This window comes from Lipotes vexillifer, unplaced genomic scaffold (assembly GCF_000442215.2).
Source record: "Lipotes vexillifer unplaced genomic scaffold, Lipotes_vexillifer_v1.1 scaffold721, whole genome shotgun sequence".
NCBI classification, from domain to species: Eukaryota; Metazoa; Chordata; class Mammalia; order Artiodactyla; family Lipotidae; genus Lipotes; species Lipotes vexillifer.
Window position 1 is genome coordinate 370,469 of NW_006778284.1, and position 20,593 is coordinate 391,061.

A 20,593-nucleotide genomic window follows, 5' to 3' on the forward strand; every position below is an offset into this window, starting at 1 on the left:
GTACGCGGGCCTCTCACTGTTGTGGCCTCTTCCGTTGCGGAGCACAGGCTCCAGACGCGCAGGCTCAGTGGCCATGGCTCACGGGCCCAGCCGCTCCGCGGCATGTGGGAATCTTCCGGGACCAGGGCATGAACCCGTGTCCCCTGCATCGGCAGGCGGACTCTCAACCACTGCGCCACCAGGGAAGCCCGAGCAACTGCTATTTAATGAGATAGTTGCTACGTGAAGGATGGACCATAAGGATGCAAGAGCAGAACAGAGAGGTCAGCCAGGGAGCTTGAATTGAGGACAGCTGGATTGTTTTTGTTTTTGTTTTTGTGGGGAGGGGGCAAGTTTTGCTGTGAAAAGGAATAGCTCTCCTAGCCACTTTAGCTTCAATATGCTTATTAGACATACAATCTGAAATGTCAGGTAGGCAAGTGTCCCAAAGGTCTGGAATTCAAAGGAGATGTCTGGGTTGGAGATATAGATTTGAAAGTCACCAGTATATGGATGTGTTATAAAGCCATGGACTGGACGAAGTAGGTCACTCAGGGAGAAAGTGCACACAGAGAAGAGGGCGGAGGAGAAGCCAAGGGCACTGCAGTGTTGGATAGAATATATAGATGTCAAAGGAAAACCAAAAAAGAGAGGTGTCACAAAAGCCTGGAGAATTGTTTCAAGAAGGTGTAGTTAATTGTTAACAGTTATTGAAAGACAGTTAATATAGGACTGACATCATTCTTTGAACCACTGGCTTTGACAAGATGTGGGCCTTGAGAAATATCCATTTCAAGGGTGAGGAAGAGATGAGGAGGTGAAGACCAAAAGTATAGACATGTCTTTTAGGGAGTTTTGCTGTTGAAGGAGAGCAGAAAAATTGGGTGCTAGCTGAAGGCAGAAGTGGGGTCAAGTAAGGATTTTTTTAAATTTGGTAAGATTTCAATAGGAAGGATTACTGAAGAGAATGAGGGCTGAGGGGTACAGTTAGAGGTGTCTTAAGAAGGTCTAGGGGATGGGAATCCTTTAAGTCCTTTAGGCAATCCTTTTTCTGCAAAGCAAAAAATGTTCAATAAGAATTTCTTTTTTAAACTCGTAAAGTGGGAAAAATCATCAGTGATAAAAACAGGGCAGATGATAAAGGAGTGACAGATATGTTTTGGACATATTAAGTCCAGTGAAATATTTAAATAAGATTAACTGACCAACTTAGTACAAGAGACTTTGAGCTTCAAGATAGTAATAATCCTTAAGAAAAATAATATATTTTACAAAGGATCAGTCCAGTTGGCAGACACCATTTAAATTATCCTAGGAACTTCCCTAGTGGTCCAGTGGAACTAAGATCTCACACGCTGCAAGGCATGGCCAAAAAAAAAAAAAAAACTTATATCAAATTAACAAGGACTTACCTTGCCAAGATTCTCGGCACTTTTATATTCACTTAAATTGCATTGGGAAAAAGCATAACAGTAATTGAAAAGCAACTAATTACAAGCAATTACAAGCCAAATTATGTTTATACCAAAATTAGTGTTTGAGGTGGTTTAGTCGACTTATTCTTCATTTCAGTAAGCAACTATCAAATAATTGAATAGCTTGTAAAACACATAAATACTCCTTTTATCTTTATTCCAAGTGTAACCACCGCATTCTCTTTGAATTATTATTATAATAAAATAAGCAACATTCATTATTTTTTGTCCCAATCCCCAGTTTGAGTTGGGTGCTTTTAAAAACAAGGCAAGAGTAGCACATGTACCTAGTGCACAACATAGCTTCTTTCAACAGGTTTGACATAGAAATGCGAACAAATTCATGCTCCTGTAAAGACAACTAATATCCTGCAGGGAATCTAGAGCACAAACTCAAAGCACTTGACGCTTACAACATTGTCATATTTCACTTGTAGTTGAGGTAAGTCTTTCTCTAAGGAGGATAAGGAAAGGTCTTTTGTCTTGTGACAGTGCTGATTTTTACGTCAGGTTGGTATTTTTCTCCCATATTTCTGAGTAAAAGTCACAACTTTGTTACCACAATTTTGCCACCTCAGGTTAAACTGTTTGACTACGACTCGACAACTTTTACAGTTTACTTGATTACTGAAATTACAGATTCATGACTCTAAATCACGACTAGTGATAGCTCTGAATCCCTGTTACGTTCATTTCCCTGCAAACAATTTCAGATTATATTTATTTTTGGTTCATTTTTATTGAATGAAGGAGTCTTTAAATTCTATAGTGCTTCACAATTTTCAAGTCTCACACAGATGATTTCATACAATCCCAAAATAACCCCATTTCCCTCCTACCCCTTTATGTCCCACTTTCAAATTACACTTAATAAATCAGGTTCTAGAAGCAGTTTTGCAGAATAAAGTCCCACCAGTTGAGCTAATTGAGCGCGGAGTTGCCAGTGCTTCACGGCAGCTACTGCGCTGGACCAACTCGGAGGCTTGGCGAGCCACATGCTGGCAGGTAGGTAGAGCCGGAGCCCTTCGAGGCTGGGCGCCACGTTGCTTCTCCCTTTTTGAATAGGGAGACAACGCTTCTGGCTATTGTGTAAACCGGTCGAGAACTACGTTCATTCGCACATCAGCTAAAGCGAGAGCAGCATTAAAGCGCCTTCTAATCCGACCCTTGGCAACATGTGCGTCACGACCAATGTGGAGTTTTAATGCCTGGCTTCGTTCGCCTTGGGGAAGATTACTTGAGAGAATGGCCGAGTACCTCGACAATCGCGACGAAGTGCACAGGATCAAAACACCCACGCCAGCCCAGCAGCGGCCACCGCCCCCGCCGAACCCCGCCAACCCTCCAGAGGACCCACCCGTGTTCCCCGATAACCAGTTGTTTTACGCAGCGTTACACAGCCTTTTCTCACTCCGTCTCCGCTCTCCCACCCACTCCGCATTTGACCCCAGGTTTGTAGTCCCCAGCCGAACAACAGACCGCCGTCTCCCGCCCAGCTGCCAGGCCGAAACCGCACCGCAGCGAGGGAGCCAGCTCCCCGCGCTCCTCGCAGGCGGGCGGCCAGCCAGCCGCAACTGGGTGGTTGGTGATTGACAGGAGGCTGGAGCAATGAGCCGCAGGGGCGGGACTCTGCGTCACTTCCTGGCTTTTCGGGTAGACGGGGTATATAATTTCGGTGCTCACGCAGCGGCCTCGCTCCCACAGTATGGCCGGCGACATTAGCTAGCGCTCGCTCTACTCTCTCTAACGGGGAAACAGCGGACTACAAGAGACTGAGCTGTATCTGCCTCTATTTCCAACAGACTCACGTTCAACTTTCGCTCACACACACACACAAAAAAAAAAGCCGGGAAAATTTTATTAACCCTTTTTTAAAAAAAGTTAATATAAAATTATAGCAAAAAAGGAACCTGAACTTTAGTAACACAGCTGGAACAATCCGCAGCGGCGGCGGCAGCGGCGGGAGAAGAGATTTAATTTAGTTGATTTTCTGTGGTTGTTGGTTGTTCGCTAGTCTCACGGTGATGGAAGCTGCACATTTTTTCGAAGGAACCGAGAAGCTGCTGGAGGTTTGGTTCTCCAGGCAGCAACCCGACGCAAACCAAGGATCTGGGGATCTTCGCACCATCCCAAGGTGGGTGCTCGGGGCTCTCGCCCACAGTCGGGTCTGGGGGCTGTCGCCGCCTGGGAGGCACCCGCCCCAGGCTGGGGGGGCGGGGGCTGGCTTCCCGCAGCCTTCAGGTGAGGGCAGGTTCGCGGGCGGGGGTCGTTTGGGCGGCCGTGGAGGGCGGCCCCGGCGCTGGCGGGAGCGGCCAGGTCCACGCGCGGCCCGAGCCGGCTTCTCCCGCCACCGTTGCAGGGCCGGGCGCTGCCCGGGGGGAGGGGAGAAGGCCGGCGCCGCCGCGTGCTCAGGTAACGTCCCCCGCGCGGCGTGCGGGGCAGCGGGCGGCGACGCTCGGGGTGGTTTGGCGGCCCTCGCCTCCCAACTTACCTCCCCCTCCGCGGGAGTTGGCGGTTCGGGGCCCCGGGTGAGGTGCACAGGGGTGGGGGCCGCGCGGGCTCCCTCCCAGCAGGTGTGGCTCGGCGGGCTTAGTCAGGCGCTAATTCGGGCGTGTCTGCCTCGGGAATGGAGGAGGGAGGGAGCGGGACAGGAGTCCGACTCGTTCTCTCCGCGTGCTGCGGGAGGAGGGGGCCCACCCGGGGCCGGGCCGAGGGGCTGACGAGCAGGCCTCCCGCCCGTGGTCGGCGCTGGCAGCATGTGGCGCCCGAGCGGCGGGGATTGGGCGGGAGCAGCTGTGTCGCAGTGGCTGGGCCCCACCGCCGCCCTAACGTGCTCTGCAGCAAAGCCTTTTTGGGGCGGCTCGGGGAGCCCACCGAGGCTTGCTCCCGACTCTCTTGACCTTGGGTTGTGTAACCTGTTACCGAGTCGGCGGGGTCCGGGCGAGGTGCGGGCTAGAGTGAGGCTTGCCTATATTCACGGGCTAGAGGCCCGTCCGAGGTCGGACATAATACCTTTAATGCCTAATCCAGCAAAGGAATCTGGGGCCCCAGCCTCCCACCCCGGGCAGTCACGCGAGAGAGCTGGGCGATCGCGCAGAAAAGGAGAGGTCTTGTAGTGGCCTTGATCCAATCGCAGACGAGGGCGCAGGCGACCCCTGGGGTGGCTGGGCCGGCTCCCCCCGGCTGGGCTCGCTAAGCACCCCTCGGCTTTCTAGGCTTCTCCGCGCACAAGTGCAGCTAGCTAGAGTGGCCGTGCGGCGGCGGCGGAGCCGGCGCGGCCGCTTCATTGAGAGGCTACGACCAATGAGCTCGTTGGCCCGACCGGGAGCCTGGCCCCGGGGTGTGGGCCAATGGGCGTTTCAGGAATGTTGGCTGCGCTCGCCGCCTTCTCTGACAAAAAGCAACTGGAGAAGGGAATCCAGGCGGACACGTGCTGCCGGGACTTTAAGGCGATCTATGTTGAAGGAATCTCCTGTAGAAGAGCGCCGCGTTAGCTAAAGTGTTTAAGGCGATCTATGTTGAAGGAATCTCCTGTAGACGAGCGTCGCGTTAGCTAAAGTGTGACCGGTTTCATTTTTCAAGCTTTGTGCGACACTTAAAAATGTCTTAATATATCCGTTTACTCTAAGCACTTTATGTTTATAGGAAGCAGTTACTTACAAAATATGGGGAAGCTTAGTATTTCCTCCATTTCACAGATGGGAAAGCTCCCTGGTTTTGGTTAAACGATTGTGATGGGATTATCTAGAAAATGTTGTCAGGAAGAACTAATGAGTAAGAACAGTCTTATAAAATGAATAACAAAATTTTCTGCTCTGGCTCTTTAAATGGGTTGAAGCTTTATTTGTAAGCACACGTTCTTAATAAAGGGAAAGGAGTGTTTCCTCCCCGAGTTCTTGGGCAAAAAGTGCCAGAATTTAAGCTTGGGCTTTTTTGGTTAAGAGTTCCCTGAATCAAGGAGGAGAAAGGCTTATAAATGGGCAACTTGCTTTCTTTAAATGTTTGAGAACTGCTTTTGTACTTTATTCAGCTGAAATTGTTTTACTGCTTCAGTGTGGATCTTAAAATGATGGCAAAAGTTATACCTTCAAGGACAGGATGTTCAGTTAAGTACCTGAAAAACAATACATGCTTGATACATCACCTAAAATCAATGGACTGGCCAGAGAAAATCACTGGCTTCTGGTCTCTGAGGAGGTGGGGTGCAGACCCCAAAGAGTCCACAGAAGAGTTATCAGTCATCCAGAAGAGTAATGCATAATGAGATGGTTCGTGCATGTCTAGATTTGAATTCAAATATCATCTGATAGCTAGCTGTTTGATATTTACATGTCTCTAAAATGGAGAAAATAATGGTACCTACCTCATAGGGTAATTGTGAGGATTAAGTGGGTTAATACATATATAGTACTTAAAAACTGACTGACAAATAGTAACCGTAAGTGTTAACATCTTTATATTTGATTCTTTGCCCTTAAGGACAGAATCTTGTTTTCTTTTCCTTTCTTTAAGCAAACCAGGCTGGAGGAGAAAGCATATCAGATACTGAGCATTAAAGGGTGCTCTACCAAGTTGATGTATTTTTATTCAAGTAGAGGAGATGGTGAGTTTTGGATTGCTTAAGGAAGTTAAACCTTAATTCTTCCACGGAATAATCAGTCTTTAGTAGCTTTGTTCTTTTTTTAATGATACAAAAGTTTGGAAGCCAGAAAATCCTTCCTTGTCCTTACCTCACATCTCCAACCTCAGTAATACTGCCAAAATGCAAAAAGACAAAAGTCATAGTCAAAAGACATTAACTAACAGACTGGAATAAAGTTAACAGCTTAACTACACTGTTTATAAAACTTAAGGTTATGGAAAGGGTTAAGATGTCCTAAGAGGGCATCACTATCGATTAAAAGATAACAAGGATATTATGGGAAAATTCCTAGAAAAATACTTTTCCACACTGATGCAAGAAGAAACAGAAAATCTTAATAGTCCTATTACCATTGCATGAATTGAATTAATCATTAATCATCCCATGAATATAAATCTAGGCCCAGATGGTTTTACTGGAGTGTTCTAACATTCAAGGAAGAAATAATTCCAACCTTCTTCATACATTCTAATAGTTAACAGAATTTTGATATCAGACCCCTGACAAGCTGTGAAGGAATCAGAATTTTCATGCACTGCAGATGGGAATGGAAAACAGTATATCCACTTTGGAAAATGGTTTGGCAGTTTCTTAATAAGTTAATACATCTGTCATATGATCCAACCAGTCTAGTCCACTCATGTATCTGTCCAAGTGAACAGGAAATGTGTCCATACAAAGACTTTTACTTTTACATGAATGTATTCATAACAGCTTTATTTTTCAATAGCCCCCAAACTGGAAACAGGTCTCTATTAACAAGCAAATAGATAAACAAATTATGATTATTCATATGATAGAATACTACTCAGTAATAAAAAAAGAGAGATGAACTGTTATTGATACATGCAACAAATAATTGTGCTGGAGAAAAAATAATAAGCCTCACAAGAAGTACTATACTGTAAGATTTCATGTCTATAAAACCAGAAAATTCATAAGAATCTGACAGGCAGATCAGTGGTTGCCTGGGGATGGAGTTAAGGGGGAAGGGTGGATTATGGAGAGGCATGAGGGACCTTTTAGGGGTGATGCATGCGGTCAGTGTTTTGTGATAGTTTCCCAGGTATACGTGTATGTCAAGAATCTTGTAGATTTAATGTAAATGAAAAGATTAAAATGAATTTGAAGTTTAGAGTACTATATGTCCCCAAATTCTTTGTACAGTAACAGCGATGAATTTGGAGAATTTAAAAGCTGCTGAAATAGTTTTATAGAAAAGATTCTGCTATCATCAGGTATAAGAATCCAAAAAAATACTTAATTGGAAGCAGTGTGGGGTTTGAAGAATTTGTGACATGAAAATTATTCCACAGACATGAACCAAGAGAAAAAACAAACCATAGGGCCATTTTGAAGGAAATATTCCAGCAGAGCTGGAGAAAGTGGTAATCTGCCAAAATAAAACAATATGATTTGAAAAATCTGACTAATAGTAAAACAGCATATCTTCTGAATACAGATATTTTGGGTTTTTTGAGCTTTTTATTGAAGCACAACACAAAAGTTAAGAGAATCATGGGCTTCTCTGGTGGTCCAGTGGGTAAGAGTACATGCTTCCAATGCAGAGGGCCCAAGTTCAGTCCCTGGTTGAGGAACTGCAGCGAAAAGACCCCGCACGCCGAAATGAAGATGCCAAGTGCCTCAACTGAGACCCGGCACAGCCTAAATAAATAAATACTCATAAGTACATCTCTGATTTTCACAAATTGATCACATTCATGTAACCAGCGCTCAAATCTGAGGAATGTAACTAGCCAGAAATCCCCCTGTACCTCCTTCCAGTTATAACCTATTCCCCTCTCCACCTAAGGGAACCACTATCCTGATTTCTAACACACCATAGATGAGTTTAGTATGCGTTATGCCTCCTTTGGTCAGCATTGTTTGAGGTTTTTTAGTTCATTCTCAATGTTGTATTTTGTGTCCATATGCCACAGTTTATCAAATCTATTGTTAACATGGGTATTTGAGTGATTTCCAGTTTGCTAATACAAATATATGGCTATGAACACTAGTGTAAGTGTCTTTTAGTGAGCAATATGTATGCTTTCCTGTTAAATATACACATACCTAGGAATGGAATTGCTAAGTCATAGGGTGTGCATATAGTCAGCATAAGGGTGCTGGTTGCTCTATATCTTCATCCAACACCTGTATTGTTTTTTTAATTTTAGTTATTGTGGGTATATAGTGGTCTATGTATTTCCCTTCAGACTAATGGAGTTGAGCATCCTTTCATATCTTTATTCACCATTTGGCTATCTTTTGTGAAATGCTTGTTCAAGTCAGCCTGTTTTTCTTTTGGGATGATTTTTCAGTTTGCAGGAGTTCTTTATATATTATGGATGAATTATCTGTCCAGTATGTGTATTACAAATATTTTATACCCTCTGGTTTCCTTTTTCATTTTATTAATGATAGATTTAGAAACAAAAGTTCATAATTTTAATGTAGTCCCATTTATCACTGTTTTCACCTTTAATGTTAGTGGTTTTGTGTCCTATTTAAGATATCTTTGCTCATCCTGAGGTAACAAAGATGTTATTTTTTCCCTCTAAACATTGTTTTACTTTTCATATTTAGATCTGCAATCCATCTGGAATTGATTTTTTAATATGGTATGAGGGAATAGAAAGCACATGAAGCAAAGTTGGCCCATCTTTCCAAGCTTTAACTCCAAGTCAAGCTGGAACCCACTCTCTTTTTTTTGGGGGGGGGGGCGAGTGGCAGCACTGCGCAGCTTGTGGGTTCTTAGTTCCCCAACCAGGGATGGAACCCGTGCCATTGGCAGTGAGAGAGTGTAGTCCTAACCACTGGACTGCCAGGGAGTTAATTCCCTGGAACCCACTTTCTGTTAAACATTTCCCACTCTTCCTGTAGGCCATTTAGTAGAATTGTAGCATTTACCTTCAGTGTAATCTGATCAAATGACATAATACTGAGAATCTTTTTTTTTTTTTTTTACTAATTTCTCAAGGGAGACAAAAGGGGCACATTATATAGATTTTGTTTTATTTTTTTAAGAAAGAAAATATTTTCTGGTATGGCTTGGGTTAAATAATACTGGTTAACAATATGTTGGAGAAAAGCAGTAGTCCAGACATCCAAATGAATAAGGAACAGATGATGTGTTCTAAAACTGACTTATTTCACACAGTAATTAAAGTTGAAATATAAAAAGAGGGAGTAGTAATTAGGTTTAACCTGCAGTTTTCTCTACTGAATTTTTCAGATTTCAAATGATGTTGAATGGAAATAGACCATTTATGTCTATTTCCATAATGTCTTAGAATTGCCGGACTAAAATCCTGGACCAAACAAAAGCCTTTTTATAAGAAATGGCAGCTATGGGGAGGAAGTATGTTAGAAAATAAGAAATTTTGGTGAGGAAAGATAGTTTAATCTGATCTTTCAGGACTCTAAAATTGGCTTTCCTTTTTGCTTTAGAATTCATCTCAGACCTGAGCTATATATTCTTAGTAATGAGGTAGGTTCACATGGGAAATTGTAGTGGATGGAGGTGAAGAGAATATTTTACTAATTGTAGGAAGGTTAGAGGTGTTAGAGGTGTTACTAATTGTGGGAAGGTTAGATGAAAACTACCATCTATAATTTTAATATTGGAAAAGACATTTAGGACTAGTGGCATGTTCTGCTATTCTTTCTTTTTCCTTCACTCAAATTTGTAAGCTAAAATAAAATCTTCAGTAAGGACTGGGGGCAGTTGCAAAAATAGTAAATTACACCTCAGCATTAACTTTCCCAGAATTCATGCCTTACTTGACTAAATTACTGCACCATATTGCAATATCAATAATTTACATTTAAGGAATTTACAACCCATTGCCAAAAAACCTTATAGCGTAAATGTTTCGGAGTGAAAACTTCTTATTGAGTTAAGCTTCTTATTACACTCCTCACAGCAGTTTCAGAAAAGTTTGAACTGCTATCTTTAAACCACCTTTCTGGGCTTCCCTGGTGGCACAGTGGTTGAGAGTCCGCCTGCTGATGCAGGGGACACGGGTTCGTGCCCGGGTCCGGGAGGATCCCACAGTCTGGGCCTGTGAGTCATGGCCGCTGACCCTGCGCATCCAGAGCCTATGCTCTGCAATGGGAGAGGCCACAGCAGTGAGAGGCCCGCGTACCGCAAAAAAAAATGTTAAACCACCTTTCTTTGAGAGGTACACATTGAAAGTAATAATCAAATGAAAGTAGCAGTAATTATACTCATTTAATTTTTAGGTAAAGTTTGAGATGGAGAATTTAGTACTCTGATTATAATTAACAGTGCATTCTGGGTTGATTTCTTTGAACAAAAGATAAAAGCTTATTTCTCTGGATAATCTGAATTAAATTCTGGTCAGTCTAGATGTTGCTAAAGAATAATCTCATGTTCTAGGATGGGTTTGACTCAGACTACTATTACTAGTACCTTGGGTATGGTGTTGAGGCCTGAATGTAATGTGATAAGGAGAGTCTCTGAAACAGATAAGTCAAGCTATCTGCTAAGGTAACAGTTCAGGGAAGCTTCAAATAGTTCAGTTGGGTGGCTTTTTGGGTAAATTACTTGATAGTCCTGAAACCAGTGATTTTTGCTTAAAGGAAGAAAACCATTAGAGGAATCTAATCACATGGAGGCCTTTTAAGTAAATGCAGGTTTCCAGGCACCATCTGCAGAGTATCTGACCTACAGTATCTATGGGTAGAATCTGAGTGATAAGAGTGAAATGTAACTCTGCTCTAAAGGGTTTCTTCCACCTGCTTGCAGCATTCTTCTGTTCCCTCCATCATTTACTTCTTTTAATTGATGTTTTAAAAAGTCTAACAAAGTGTACAGTTAAGCAGTATTCAGTGTGTTTACATTGTTGTGTAACAGATCTGTAGGACTTTTCATTTTGCAAAACAAACTACCCATTAAACACTAATTTCCCTTCCCCTCTTCCCCCAGCCCTTAGCAATCACCTTTCTTTATGATTTTGACTACTTTAGATACTTCATATGAATGTATCGATTACCTCATTTAAGTGTAAACCTACAGTGTTCATCCTTTTGTGACTGGTGTATTTCACTTAGCATAAAATTCTTAGATTCATCCATGTTGAAGCATGTGATAGGATTTCCTTTAAGACCACATAATCCATTTTATTTATTATACCACATTGTCTTTATCCATTAATCCCCGATGGACATTTGGGTTGCCTCCTCCTCTTGACAATTGTGAGTAACAGTGAACATGGATGTGCAAATATTTCTTCCAGATCCTGTTTTGTATTATTTGTATATATACCCAGAAGTAGAATTGCTGGATCATGTGGTAAATTCTATTTTTAAATTTTTGAGGAATGTCCTTACTGTTTTCCATAATGGCTGCACCATTTTACATTTTCACCAATAGTGCATAAGTGTTAAAATTTCTCCACATTCTTGCCAACACTTGTTCTTTCATTTTTCCTTTTAAATAGCAGATATCCTAATGGGTGTGAGGTGGTATCAAGAATGTGATTGGCGTTTCTCTTATGAATAGTGGTGTTGAGCATCTTTTTACATGCTTGTGGGCCACCTGTATATCTTGGAGAATTGTCTATTTAAGTCTTTGCCTACTTTTAAATTGGGTTGTTTTTGTTGTTGGAGTTCTTTATTTATTCTGGATATTAATCTCTTATAAGATGTATGATTTGCAAATATTTTTCCAATTCTGCTTTTTCACTCTATTGAGTGTTTTCCTATGAAACATAAAAGTTAAGTTTTATGTAGTTCCATATGCCTATTTTTGCTTTTGTTGCCTGTGCTTTTTGTGTAACATCCAAGAAAGCTTTGCCAAATCCAATGTCTTAAAGTTTTTCCCTATGTTTTCTTATAGGTGTTTAACATTATACACACACACACACACACACACACACACACACACACACACACACACTTATTTATTTATTTGGCTGCACTGGGTCTTAGTTGCAGACCGGGGGATCTTCGTTGCGGTATGTCGGATCTTTAGTTGCAGCAGCATGCGAACTCTTGGTTGTGGCATGTGGGATCTAGTTCCCTGACCTGGGATCGAACCCCCTGCATTGGGAGCGAGGAGTCTTAGCCACTGGACCACCAGGAAAGTCTGTTAATTTAGGTGTTTAAATCCATTTTGAGTTATATGGTGTAAGGTAAGTATCTAATTTCATTTTTTTGTGTGCAGATCCAGTTTTCTCAACACCATTTGCTCAAGAGACTCTTTTCCCAATTAGTCTTGCACTTTTGTTAAAGGCCATTTGACCTGAGGTTTACTTCTTAAATTTTTACATTAAAGAGTGTAGCCAGGGGAATTCCCTAGCAGTCCAGTGGTTGGGACTAGAAGCTTTCACTGCAGTTGCCCAGTTCAATCCCTGGTCAGGGAACTAAGATCCCACAAGCCATGTGGTGTGGCCAAAAAAAAAAAAGTACTCAGTTAGCCATTACAAGTGTTATTGAATCAGATGACATAGAAGTCTCTTGTCATTTTAATTGCCTCTTTTACCATGTTAACACCCCAGTTGTATTTTTATTAGACCACAGACTCTCTAAGAAAACTTACAATATAAAATACGGCATGCCATTAATGTTTTACTTTTCTGGCATAGTGACTAAGATCATTCAATCCATGAACTGTCATTTGTAAAGAGCATACTATTTGGGATATTTATCATGACCTGGGTGTGGCTAGGATCCAAAAAAAGCTTTATTTACAAAAGGAGGCTTATTTTCCCCTCAGAAATGTGATATTAATAATTTGCTGAAATTCTCAGCTGTTTGGTTTTCTCCTTCCTCTTTGTGTTCATGTATGGCATTGTATTAACTTCTTCAATTCTGTATCTCTGTTGCATCTTTCCTGCCCTTTGATTTATTATTTTTTTGAGCCAACCATTCTCCTAAGATTGTGTTTTTATAATCACTTGGTTGATAGACTGTTCGGCTGTGTTTGGCTTAGGGTGTTTTAAAGCAATTCCTTTCATACTGTGACTTTGAAAAATCCTACTTGAAGGTTTCTATTAGGTGAGGAAGAGTTTGGTGGTAGAATTTATTAATAAACAGTGATGAATGAGTGCAAGAGCATTCTTGTTCCATCAAGATGGAATAAGCACACTCTATTCTCACTAAATGCAACTAAAAAACCTGGACAGAATGCATGGAGCAGCTATCTGAGAACTCTGAAAAGTAAATGTTAGGTGAATTGGAGAAGGAAGCCAAAACTCAAAATATCACTGAAATAGCCGTGAGTTTGTTTCTTTTTTTCTCTGGTATATCCTGGGGTGGTCTCAAAAGCTGCCAGAAACCTGGAACTGCACGCAAACTGAGCTCTGAGAGAGGTCTTTTTCTGGAATGCAGAGAGGGAAGGGAAGGGGGGCCCCTTTGGGTTAGAGAGAGTGAGGAAAATCCCTTTTTTATTTTTGTATTGCTTTGCTTTTTTTCTATTCTTTCCTGCCACAGCTCAGGCAGTCCTGTAGCAGACTGCTGTAGAGTGGGGCAACTAAATTGGCTTTCTAGCCAGAGGACCAAGAAGCAGGCCATCTTCACTACCACCCCAGTCCCACCCCCAACCCGCCCCCTTGAGCCAGAAGTTGTTGTGGAGATGATGGAGAGAAAGAGGTGAGGAAGGTGATCCCTTAATGATTTATATGAACACTCCTTAGCTGCTCATGTGTGGATCTGACCCTAAACAGTGTGTCAAAGGCTTTGAAAACTGACACATTGGCCACTGGGTAGCACATATGCAGGACAGCTCAGAATTCCATAGCAATGGCTTTCATAACTCTGAAATCGTAACATAACCCATAGAAGTTGGATAAGAACAAGACTGAACTTCACCATTTCACCTGTCTGCTAGCACAATTTTTTTTTTTTTTTTTGGCTGTGTTGGGTCCTCCTTGTGGTGCATGGGTTTCTCATTGGTGGCTTCTCTTGTTACAGAGCACGGACTAGGCGCACGGGCTTAAGTGGTTGTGGCTCGCAGGCTCTAGAGCGCAGGCTCAGTAGTTGTGGTTCATGGGCTTAGTTGCTCCATGGCATGCAGGATCTTCCCTGACCAGGGATCAAACCTATGTCCCCTGCATTGGCAGGTGGATTCTTAACCACTGCGCCACCAGGGAAGTCCCCTAACACAGTTCTTTAAAATCAGCATGCTCCATAGGATTTAAAGGAGATGTAAAATCATATAGTGTGATGTCCAGGATGCGATCATAAATTACTCGACATACAAATAAATGACCAGGAAATTCTTTCAAAGGAAGACAATCAATAGACCCCAGCCTCTAGGTGATGCAAATCAAAATTTAAAAGCATCTATCATAACCATAAGAAGTTAGGAGAACTTCTATAAGAAGTAAGGAGAACACTTAGAAGTCTTAGCAGAGAAATAGAAGATGGAACTAAAAAATAACTACTGGAATAAAAAGTTTACTGAATGGGCTTTATTTAGTAGGATGGAGATGACAGAGAGTGAGTGAACTTGAAAACAGATCAGTAGGAATTGCCCAGTGTGAACAACAGAGAAAATATTGAGACTGAAAATGGACAGATCCTGGTGGGACAAACCAAAAGTTTTAACATTCTGTGTCAGATTCACAGAAGGAGGAGTGTGATGCAGAAAAAATAATTGAGAAAATAGTTCATGTCTAGGTTCATTATAATGAATGGGTTCTATAACAGCTAAGATATTGGACAGTGAAATGACTAAGCTTCATTTATGCAGGTTAAGATAGCATTTCAAGTGGAAGATATATCTGTAGCTCATTAACAGAATAATTCTGTTAAATGAATCTTTTATTTTTTCTTTTTAAGAACTCACCCTCTAAATACCTGAATTATTATGGTGACAAATTTTAAAAACTGAATGGGATCATGTAGCAGTTTAGATTTTTAAAATTTAAGGCTCTTTGATTTTTTAGCAAGTTTATAAGATCTAATCAAAATTATTGCCAGATGCAACAAATATTTTAGGACCTGCTGTGAACTGGGCTAGGCACTGAGGGTGGAAACAGTAAAACATTCAATCCCTAACTACGTGGAATGATTCTGGTGGGATTAACATGAATACCAAAATAGCCACACAACTAAAGCACTTAGGTAAGCCTTCTGAGTTTTAAAACATTTTAATGGCAGACTTGATCTGGTGGGGGTAGTGAGGTGGCTTGAGCTGGAGGAAGGGAGGTGGGGACAGAGGTTCTAGGTAGAGTGAAATGCATTCAGCAGTATCCAGAACAGTCAAAGTTTGCACCTGTTGTCTCAGCATAATTATAAGGTTCTTGTTCACTCTCAGGTGGCTTGATTTGGGTGAATTAGTTATCTATATATCTGTCAATGTACACTTTATTTGCTTTAATTATTTTTCTCATTGTGTCTTTTGTGTGTGTGTGGCTGCGTTGGGTCTTTGTTGCTGCCCGCGGGCTTTCTCTAATTGCAACGAGCTGCGGGGCTACTCTTCATTGCAGTGAGCGGGCTTCTCATTGCAGTGGCTTCTCTTGTTGCAGAGCACAGGCTCTAGGCACGAGGGCTTCAGTAGTTGTGGCGCACAGGCTTAGTTGCTCTGAGGCATGTGGGATCTTACCGGACCAGGGCTCAAACCCGTGTCCCCTGCGTTGGCAGGCAGATTCTTAACCACTGCACCACCAGGGAAGTCCCTCGTTGTGTCTTTATCATATAATGTGTCAGATGAGAAGGGGGGATCCCAGGAGATCTGAAGGTTAGATAATAGTTTACTCTTTGGAGAGAGTAAAACGGGATCTTTCTGAAGTAAGGGAAGCAGGTACAGTTGAGGGGTTGAGTCACTACACTGAAAACAGAATAAAAAGTTTATACTGAGTGTGGGATCCCTAGCCCTTTATCAGCTCTTTTACCTACCAGAAATCTTAATATGCTCCAGGCAAGAGAACCGAATATTTGGGTAATTTGATCTACCCAGGAAAGAACAACAGCAAAAAAACACGGAGTTCCCCAGTGAAACAGCCTAGATAGAGAGAGGTCCACTAAACAAGCATAGAACTTCTGACTAGCTAAGTCTTAGCACCCTATTCTTGGCCAAGAACCACTTAAAAGAAACGTTGAAAGAGGAGACATTTGGGGGAACATCTGAGGATAAATTTGGGTAAGTGTGTAGAAAACAGAAGCAAGTGAAAAAGCAAGACAGCTTCTAAGTCCAGGAAAAAAACTTATACAAGAGAGGAAAAGTTCTTGTTATACTATAAATAGCTCAGCCACAGAACACGTTTAAAAGTCTAAACATCCTATAGTTAACACTGCTGTATGATATGTGAAGAAAATGTTAAGAGAATAAACCCTGAGTTCTCATAACACCGAAAAAAATTTTTTTCTTTTAATGCCTTTTTTTAAAAATTGTATTTATGTCAGGTGATGAAAGCTCAGTAAACTTATTGCAGAAGTCATTTTGCAGTATACATAAGTGAAATCACTATGATGATGGGTACCTGAAACGTACACAGTGCTGTATGTCAGCTATATCTGAATAAAACTGGGGGAGGGTAGTTAACTTTAATCACCCCTTTTCAGTTCTATTCACTATTTATGTTATGTCCCGTGGATAGAAGAGAATATTTGCAGGAGTGCTTAATTCTAGTGGGAAGTCAGTAGGTAATGACATTAGCCAGTAGCATTATTGGAAGATCTGAATTAGGTCTCTAAAGAGATCCCTGTGCTCTGGAATTTTACTTAATGCTTCTAATGTTCATAGTGGGTATTTTTATTATTTACCTTCATATTCAGTATTTGAATTCTTATTATCTAGTAGGTAAATTTTGTATGCATTATGTAATTTATTATCAGTCATGTGAGGTAGGTTTTATTAAACCAAGCCCAGGGGTAATTGTAAGAAATGTCACAAAGCAGAAAAGCAATAGCTTCAATAAGAGCCTCGTGTTTTCCTTTAGTTCTGGTTATTCCTTTTTGCATGAAGGCATATTCTTTGTGGAATTGAAATACTGTGGGTTCTGGAATGTTGTTTGCACATTTAGTGACCTTTGAATCTTAGAAATATGAAACTGAAAGGTACTACTACAGTACCTAAGACAATCTATAAATTTGTGTTAACTCAGAACTGGGTCTTAATTGCAACTGTTTTTCCTTCCCTAAACAACAAATTGAACCTTTTTTTTTTTTTTTTTCTTTTTTTTGCGGTACGCGGGCCTCTCACTGTCGTGGCCTCCCCCGTTGCAGAGCACAGGCTCCGGACGCGCAGGCTCAGCGGCCATGGCTCACAGGCCCAGCCGCTCCGCGGCATGCGGGATCCTCCCGGACCGGGGCACGAACCCGTGTCCCCTGCATCGGCAGGCGGACTCTCAACCACTGCGCCACCAGGGAAGCCCCAAATTGAACCATTTTTAAAATTTGAAACAAACTGCAAAAACATGGCCAAGTCTAATATGTATTTTCTTCCTTATGTAAACAATCATTAGCACCTTTTAAAAAGAGTAATTGTTAGCTCTTTTTAAAAGTTGCTTCATAAAAAAAAAAAGTTGCTTGATAAAGTTATGGGCAAATAGGCTTTGTAATTAATCATTAGCAAGGCTAAATCATTTAAGTTTTCAGATGGGTCTGAGTAATGTTCAATTTAATCTACCAGTGGGAGGAATTACTACTGCCTTGTGACTAGTCATCCAATAGCCCATTGGGCCAATAACATTTTTTTTAGAAAAATGATGAAACAGGCACAGAATTCTAGCAGGATTGATTGGTATTATGTTTGCCTTTAATACAAAAGAATAAGCATACCTATTTCTGTGCTGGCTGTGCTGTTGAGGATTTCTCTCACAAGGTCTTAACTGGAAAAGAAAACTTTAATGTGCCATTTTCTTGGGTATACAAGAATGAGTTGCCAAATATTAAGAGGCTTAAAACATATTTCTAGCCTTTAATCTGGTCATTTTAAGCTGTCCTGTGGGAATATTTTATGTTAACTTTCTGTTTATAGAGGGCACACTGAAGGGGAAGCACTACCTTAGGTCTCAATCGGGTAGATTAAGACTAGCCCATGACTTCCTTTTTGCTGTCTACTGCCTTACTGCATTTCAACTTTGTTGAAATGGACATTTTGTCATCCCATTAGAGTGTAACAGTATTCCCGAGATCTTATGGGTATGCTTGTACTATTGAATTGTCAGCCAAAGGCATTTTTTGGTTTTTTTGACAATGCTTCTAGACCTTTAAACAGCACTGGGCATTGTGATTAGCTGCCAATTTGATAGCAGAAAATAGTATCAAAACTGTGTGAGAGTACCAGCTTACTTTTGCTGTCAAACTTTTAAATCTCTTTGCCAATCTAATTGGTGAAGGAAATGATGCTTTTTTAAATTGTAATTCATATAGTAAGGTTAAAAATCAGAATTTGAGGGACTTCCCTGGCAGTCCAGTGGTTAAGAATCTGCACTTCCAATGCAGGGGGCACAGGTTTGATCCCTGGTCGGAGAACTAAGATCCCACATGCTGTGTGGTGCCCTCCCCCCCAAAAAAATCAGAATTTGATAGGGGAAAAAAGTATCTCATTTTAACTTGTATTTCTTTAATCGCTTAGTGAAAGGTAATGTTTTCCCTTGGTTTATTGGCCTTTGGTATTTCCTCTGTACATGGCCTATTTACATTATTTTGTCCATTTGTCCCTCCCCAGCATTTGTCTTTTTCTTAATAAATTGCAAATACGTAGTATAATTTCCTGGGTTTTGGTTTGCTTTTTTGTTTTTTACATGCTATAGCAAAATGTATCCATCCTATTTGGTGGATATGTCAATATGATTTTTGTGTGTGTGTGTGGTACGCGGGCCTCTCACTGTTGCGGCCCCTCCCGTTGCGGAGCACAGGCTCCGGACGCTCAGGCTCAGCGGCCATGGCCCACAGGCCCAGCCGCTCTGCAGCATGTGGGATCTTCCCAGACTGGGGCACGAACCCATGTCCCCTGCATCGGCAGGCGGACTCTCAACCACTGCGCCACCAGGGAAGCCCCAATATAAGTTATTTTGAAACAAAACTAAATGTTGGTATTCATAAGAGAAGCTGGAACAAGAATGTGACAACAAATATAAAATGTGATCTTAAATCATTGGAAACCTTTGAGACCTTTGTGATTTTTATGAGAGTACTGTTATGAATTAATCATCCTCTTTTTGGTTAAATAATAGATCCGAGTGGGACATACTTTTGAAGGATGTGCAATGTTCAATCATAAGTGTGACAAAAACTGACAAGCAGGAAGCTTATGTACTCAGGTAAGTCCTGTAAAACAAGTGTTGGCTAACCAATTTCAGTCTGAATCATACTTTACATGGAATAGCAAATCATTTTTCTGGATCTTAGTTCTATAATTGTTTTCATCTTATTTTTTAAAATATGGTGTAAAATAAAATGTTTACTTCCGATGTCCCTAGGCAGTAGGTTTTTGAAGTCTTACCTAATAGCTCTTCAAGATGGTTGCCATCTTTACTACCTCCCTGAGGTTAGCAGGAAATGTCTGTGAAGGAGGGAAGGGTAGAATGGCACTGTTCCTTTGCCCACAGTCCCTGATACAGGTCTTCCTTTTTAGTATATGCCTTTCTCTCAGAACTTCAGGCAAAGTGAAAATTAGCTTCATCATACAAATAGGATTGCTGTATGTAAGAGAAGAAAGCCATGCAATCTTTTTATAGGTACAAAGATACTATATTGAATTCTTATAATAATAATATAATGGGCCTTGGGGCTATTGTATTGAACATGGTGCCTGCTTTTTACGAAGCTTGTGCTTGGCATATACAGATGTTTATCAAATGATTATTATGTGCCAGGCCCTAGGGATATAATGGTGAGTAAAAACAAACATTCATTTCCTCATATAGCTTATTATCTAATGAAAAGTAATGAGATGGTTACAAAAATACACGAGAGTGGGCAGTTCAAGATGAGGTAAAGTATGAATTTAGTGTCCTAGGTTAGGTTAGGTTAGGTGAGGAGGAAAGTTGACTACTAAAAGAGAATTTGTGTAATGAGCTAATATGCTTTATACCTAATTTAAGTTCTGTTTCCGTGGGGTCCTATAACCTTACACTGATTTTTATATAATAGAAGAGGAAGAATACTACAGTACATTATTTGCCTCCTTGAGATCTTAACATTTAAAATTATTAGCCAAAAATTTACATTGTAAATGACAGTGCAATAATAGATTAAGCATCTCAGTAGTACATAAACATTGTTATAATATTGTGACTTTTTTTTAAACTGCAGTGAGAGTAGCATGTTTGTCTCCAAGAGACGTTTCATTTTGAAGACATGTGGTACCACCCTCTTGCTGAAAGCACTGGTTCCCCTGTTGAAACTTGCTAGGGATTACAGTGGGTTTGACTCAATTCAAGTAAGTAATCAAAAAACATTTATCCTTTTGCGGGGTGGGGCATAAATGTTAGGGTTCGGTGATGTGCCTGGTAAATAAATTTGTATACTTGTTCAGTTTTAATGGGTAAGGATGTTCACAACATGGGGAGAAAGAGTG

At 41.2% G+C, this 20,593-nt stretch overlaps 1 protein-coding gene across 3 annotated transcripts in view; it reads left to right on the plus strand.

Moving 5' to 3' along the window:
- Window positions 1-3,147: 3,147 nt before the first annotated feature.
- The window catches only part of AMD1 (adenosylmethionine decarboxylase 1), a 22,292-nt gene continuing 4,846 nt past the window's right edge, over window positions 3,148-20,593 (plus strand). Inside the window, exons 1-3 of one of the 3 annotated variants that reach the window (XM_007451571.1) lie at window positions 3,166-3,588; window positions 19,248-19,334; window positions 20,329-20,455. In XM_007451571.1, the coding sequence (XP_007451633.1) occupies window positions 3,479-3,588; window positions 19,248-19,334; window positions 20,329-20,455 (324 nt within the window). In that variant the 5' untranslated portion in view covers window positions 3,166-3,478. Of the gene's footprint in view, window positions 3,589-19,247; window positions 19,335-20,328; window positions 20,456-20,593 lie in introns of all 3 variants that reach the window. The other 2 variants (XM_007451572.1, XM_007451573.1) reach the window with 2 other exon arrangements.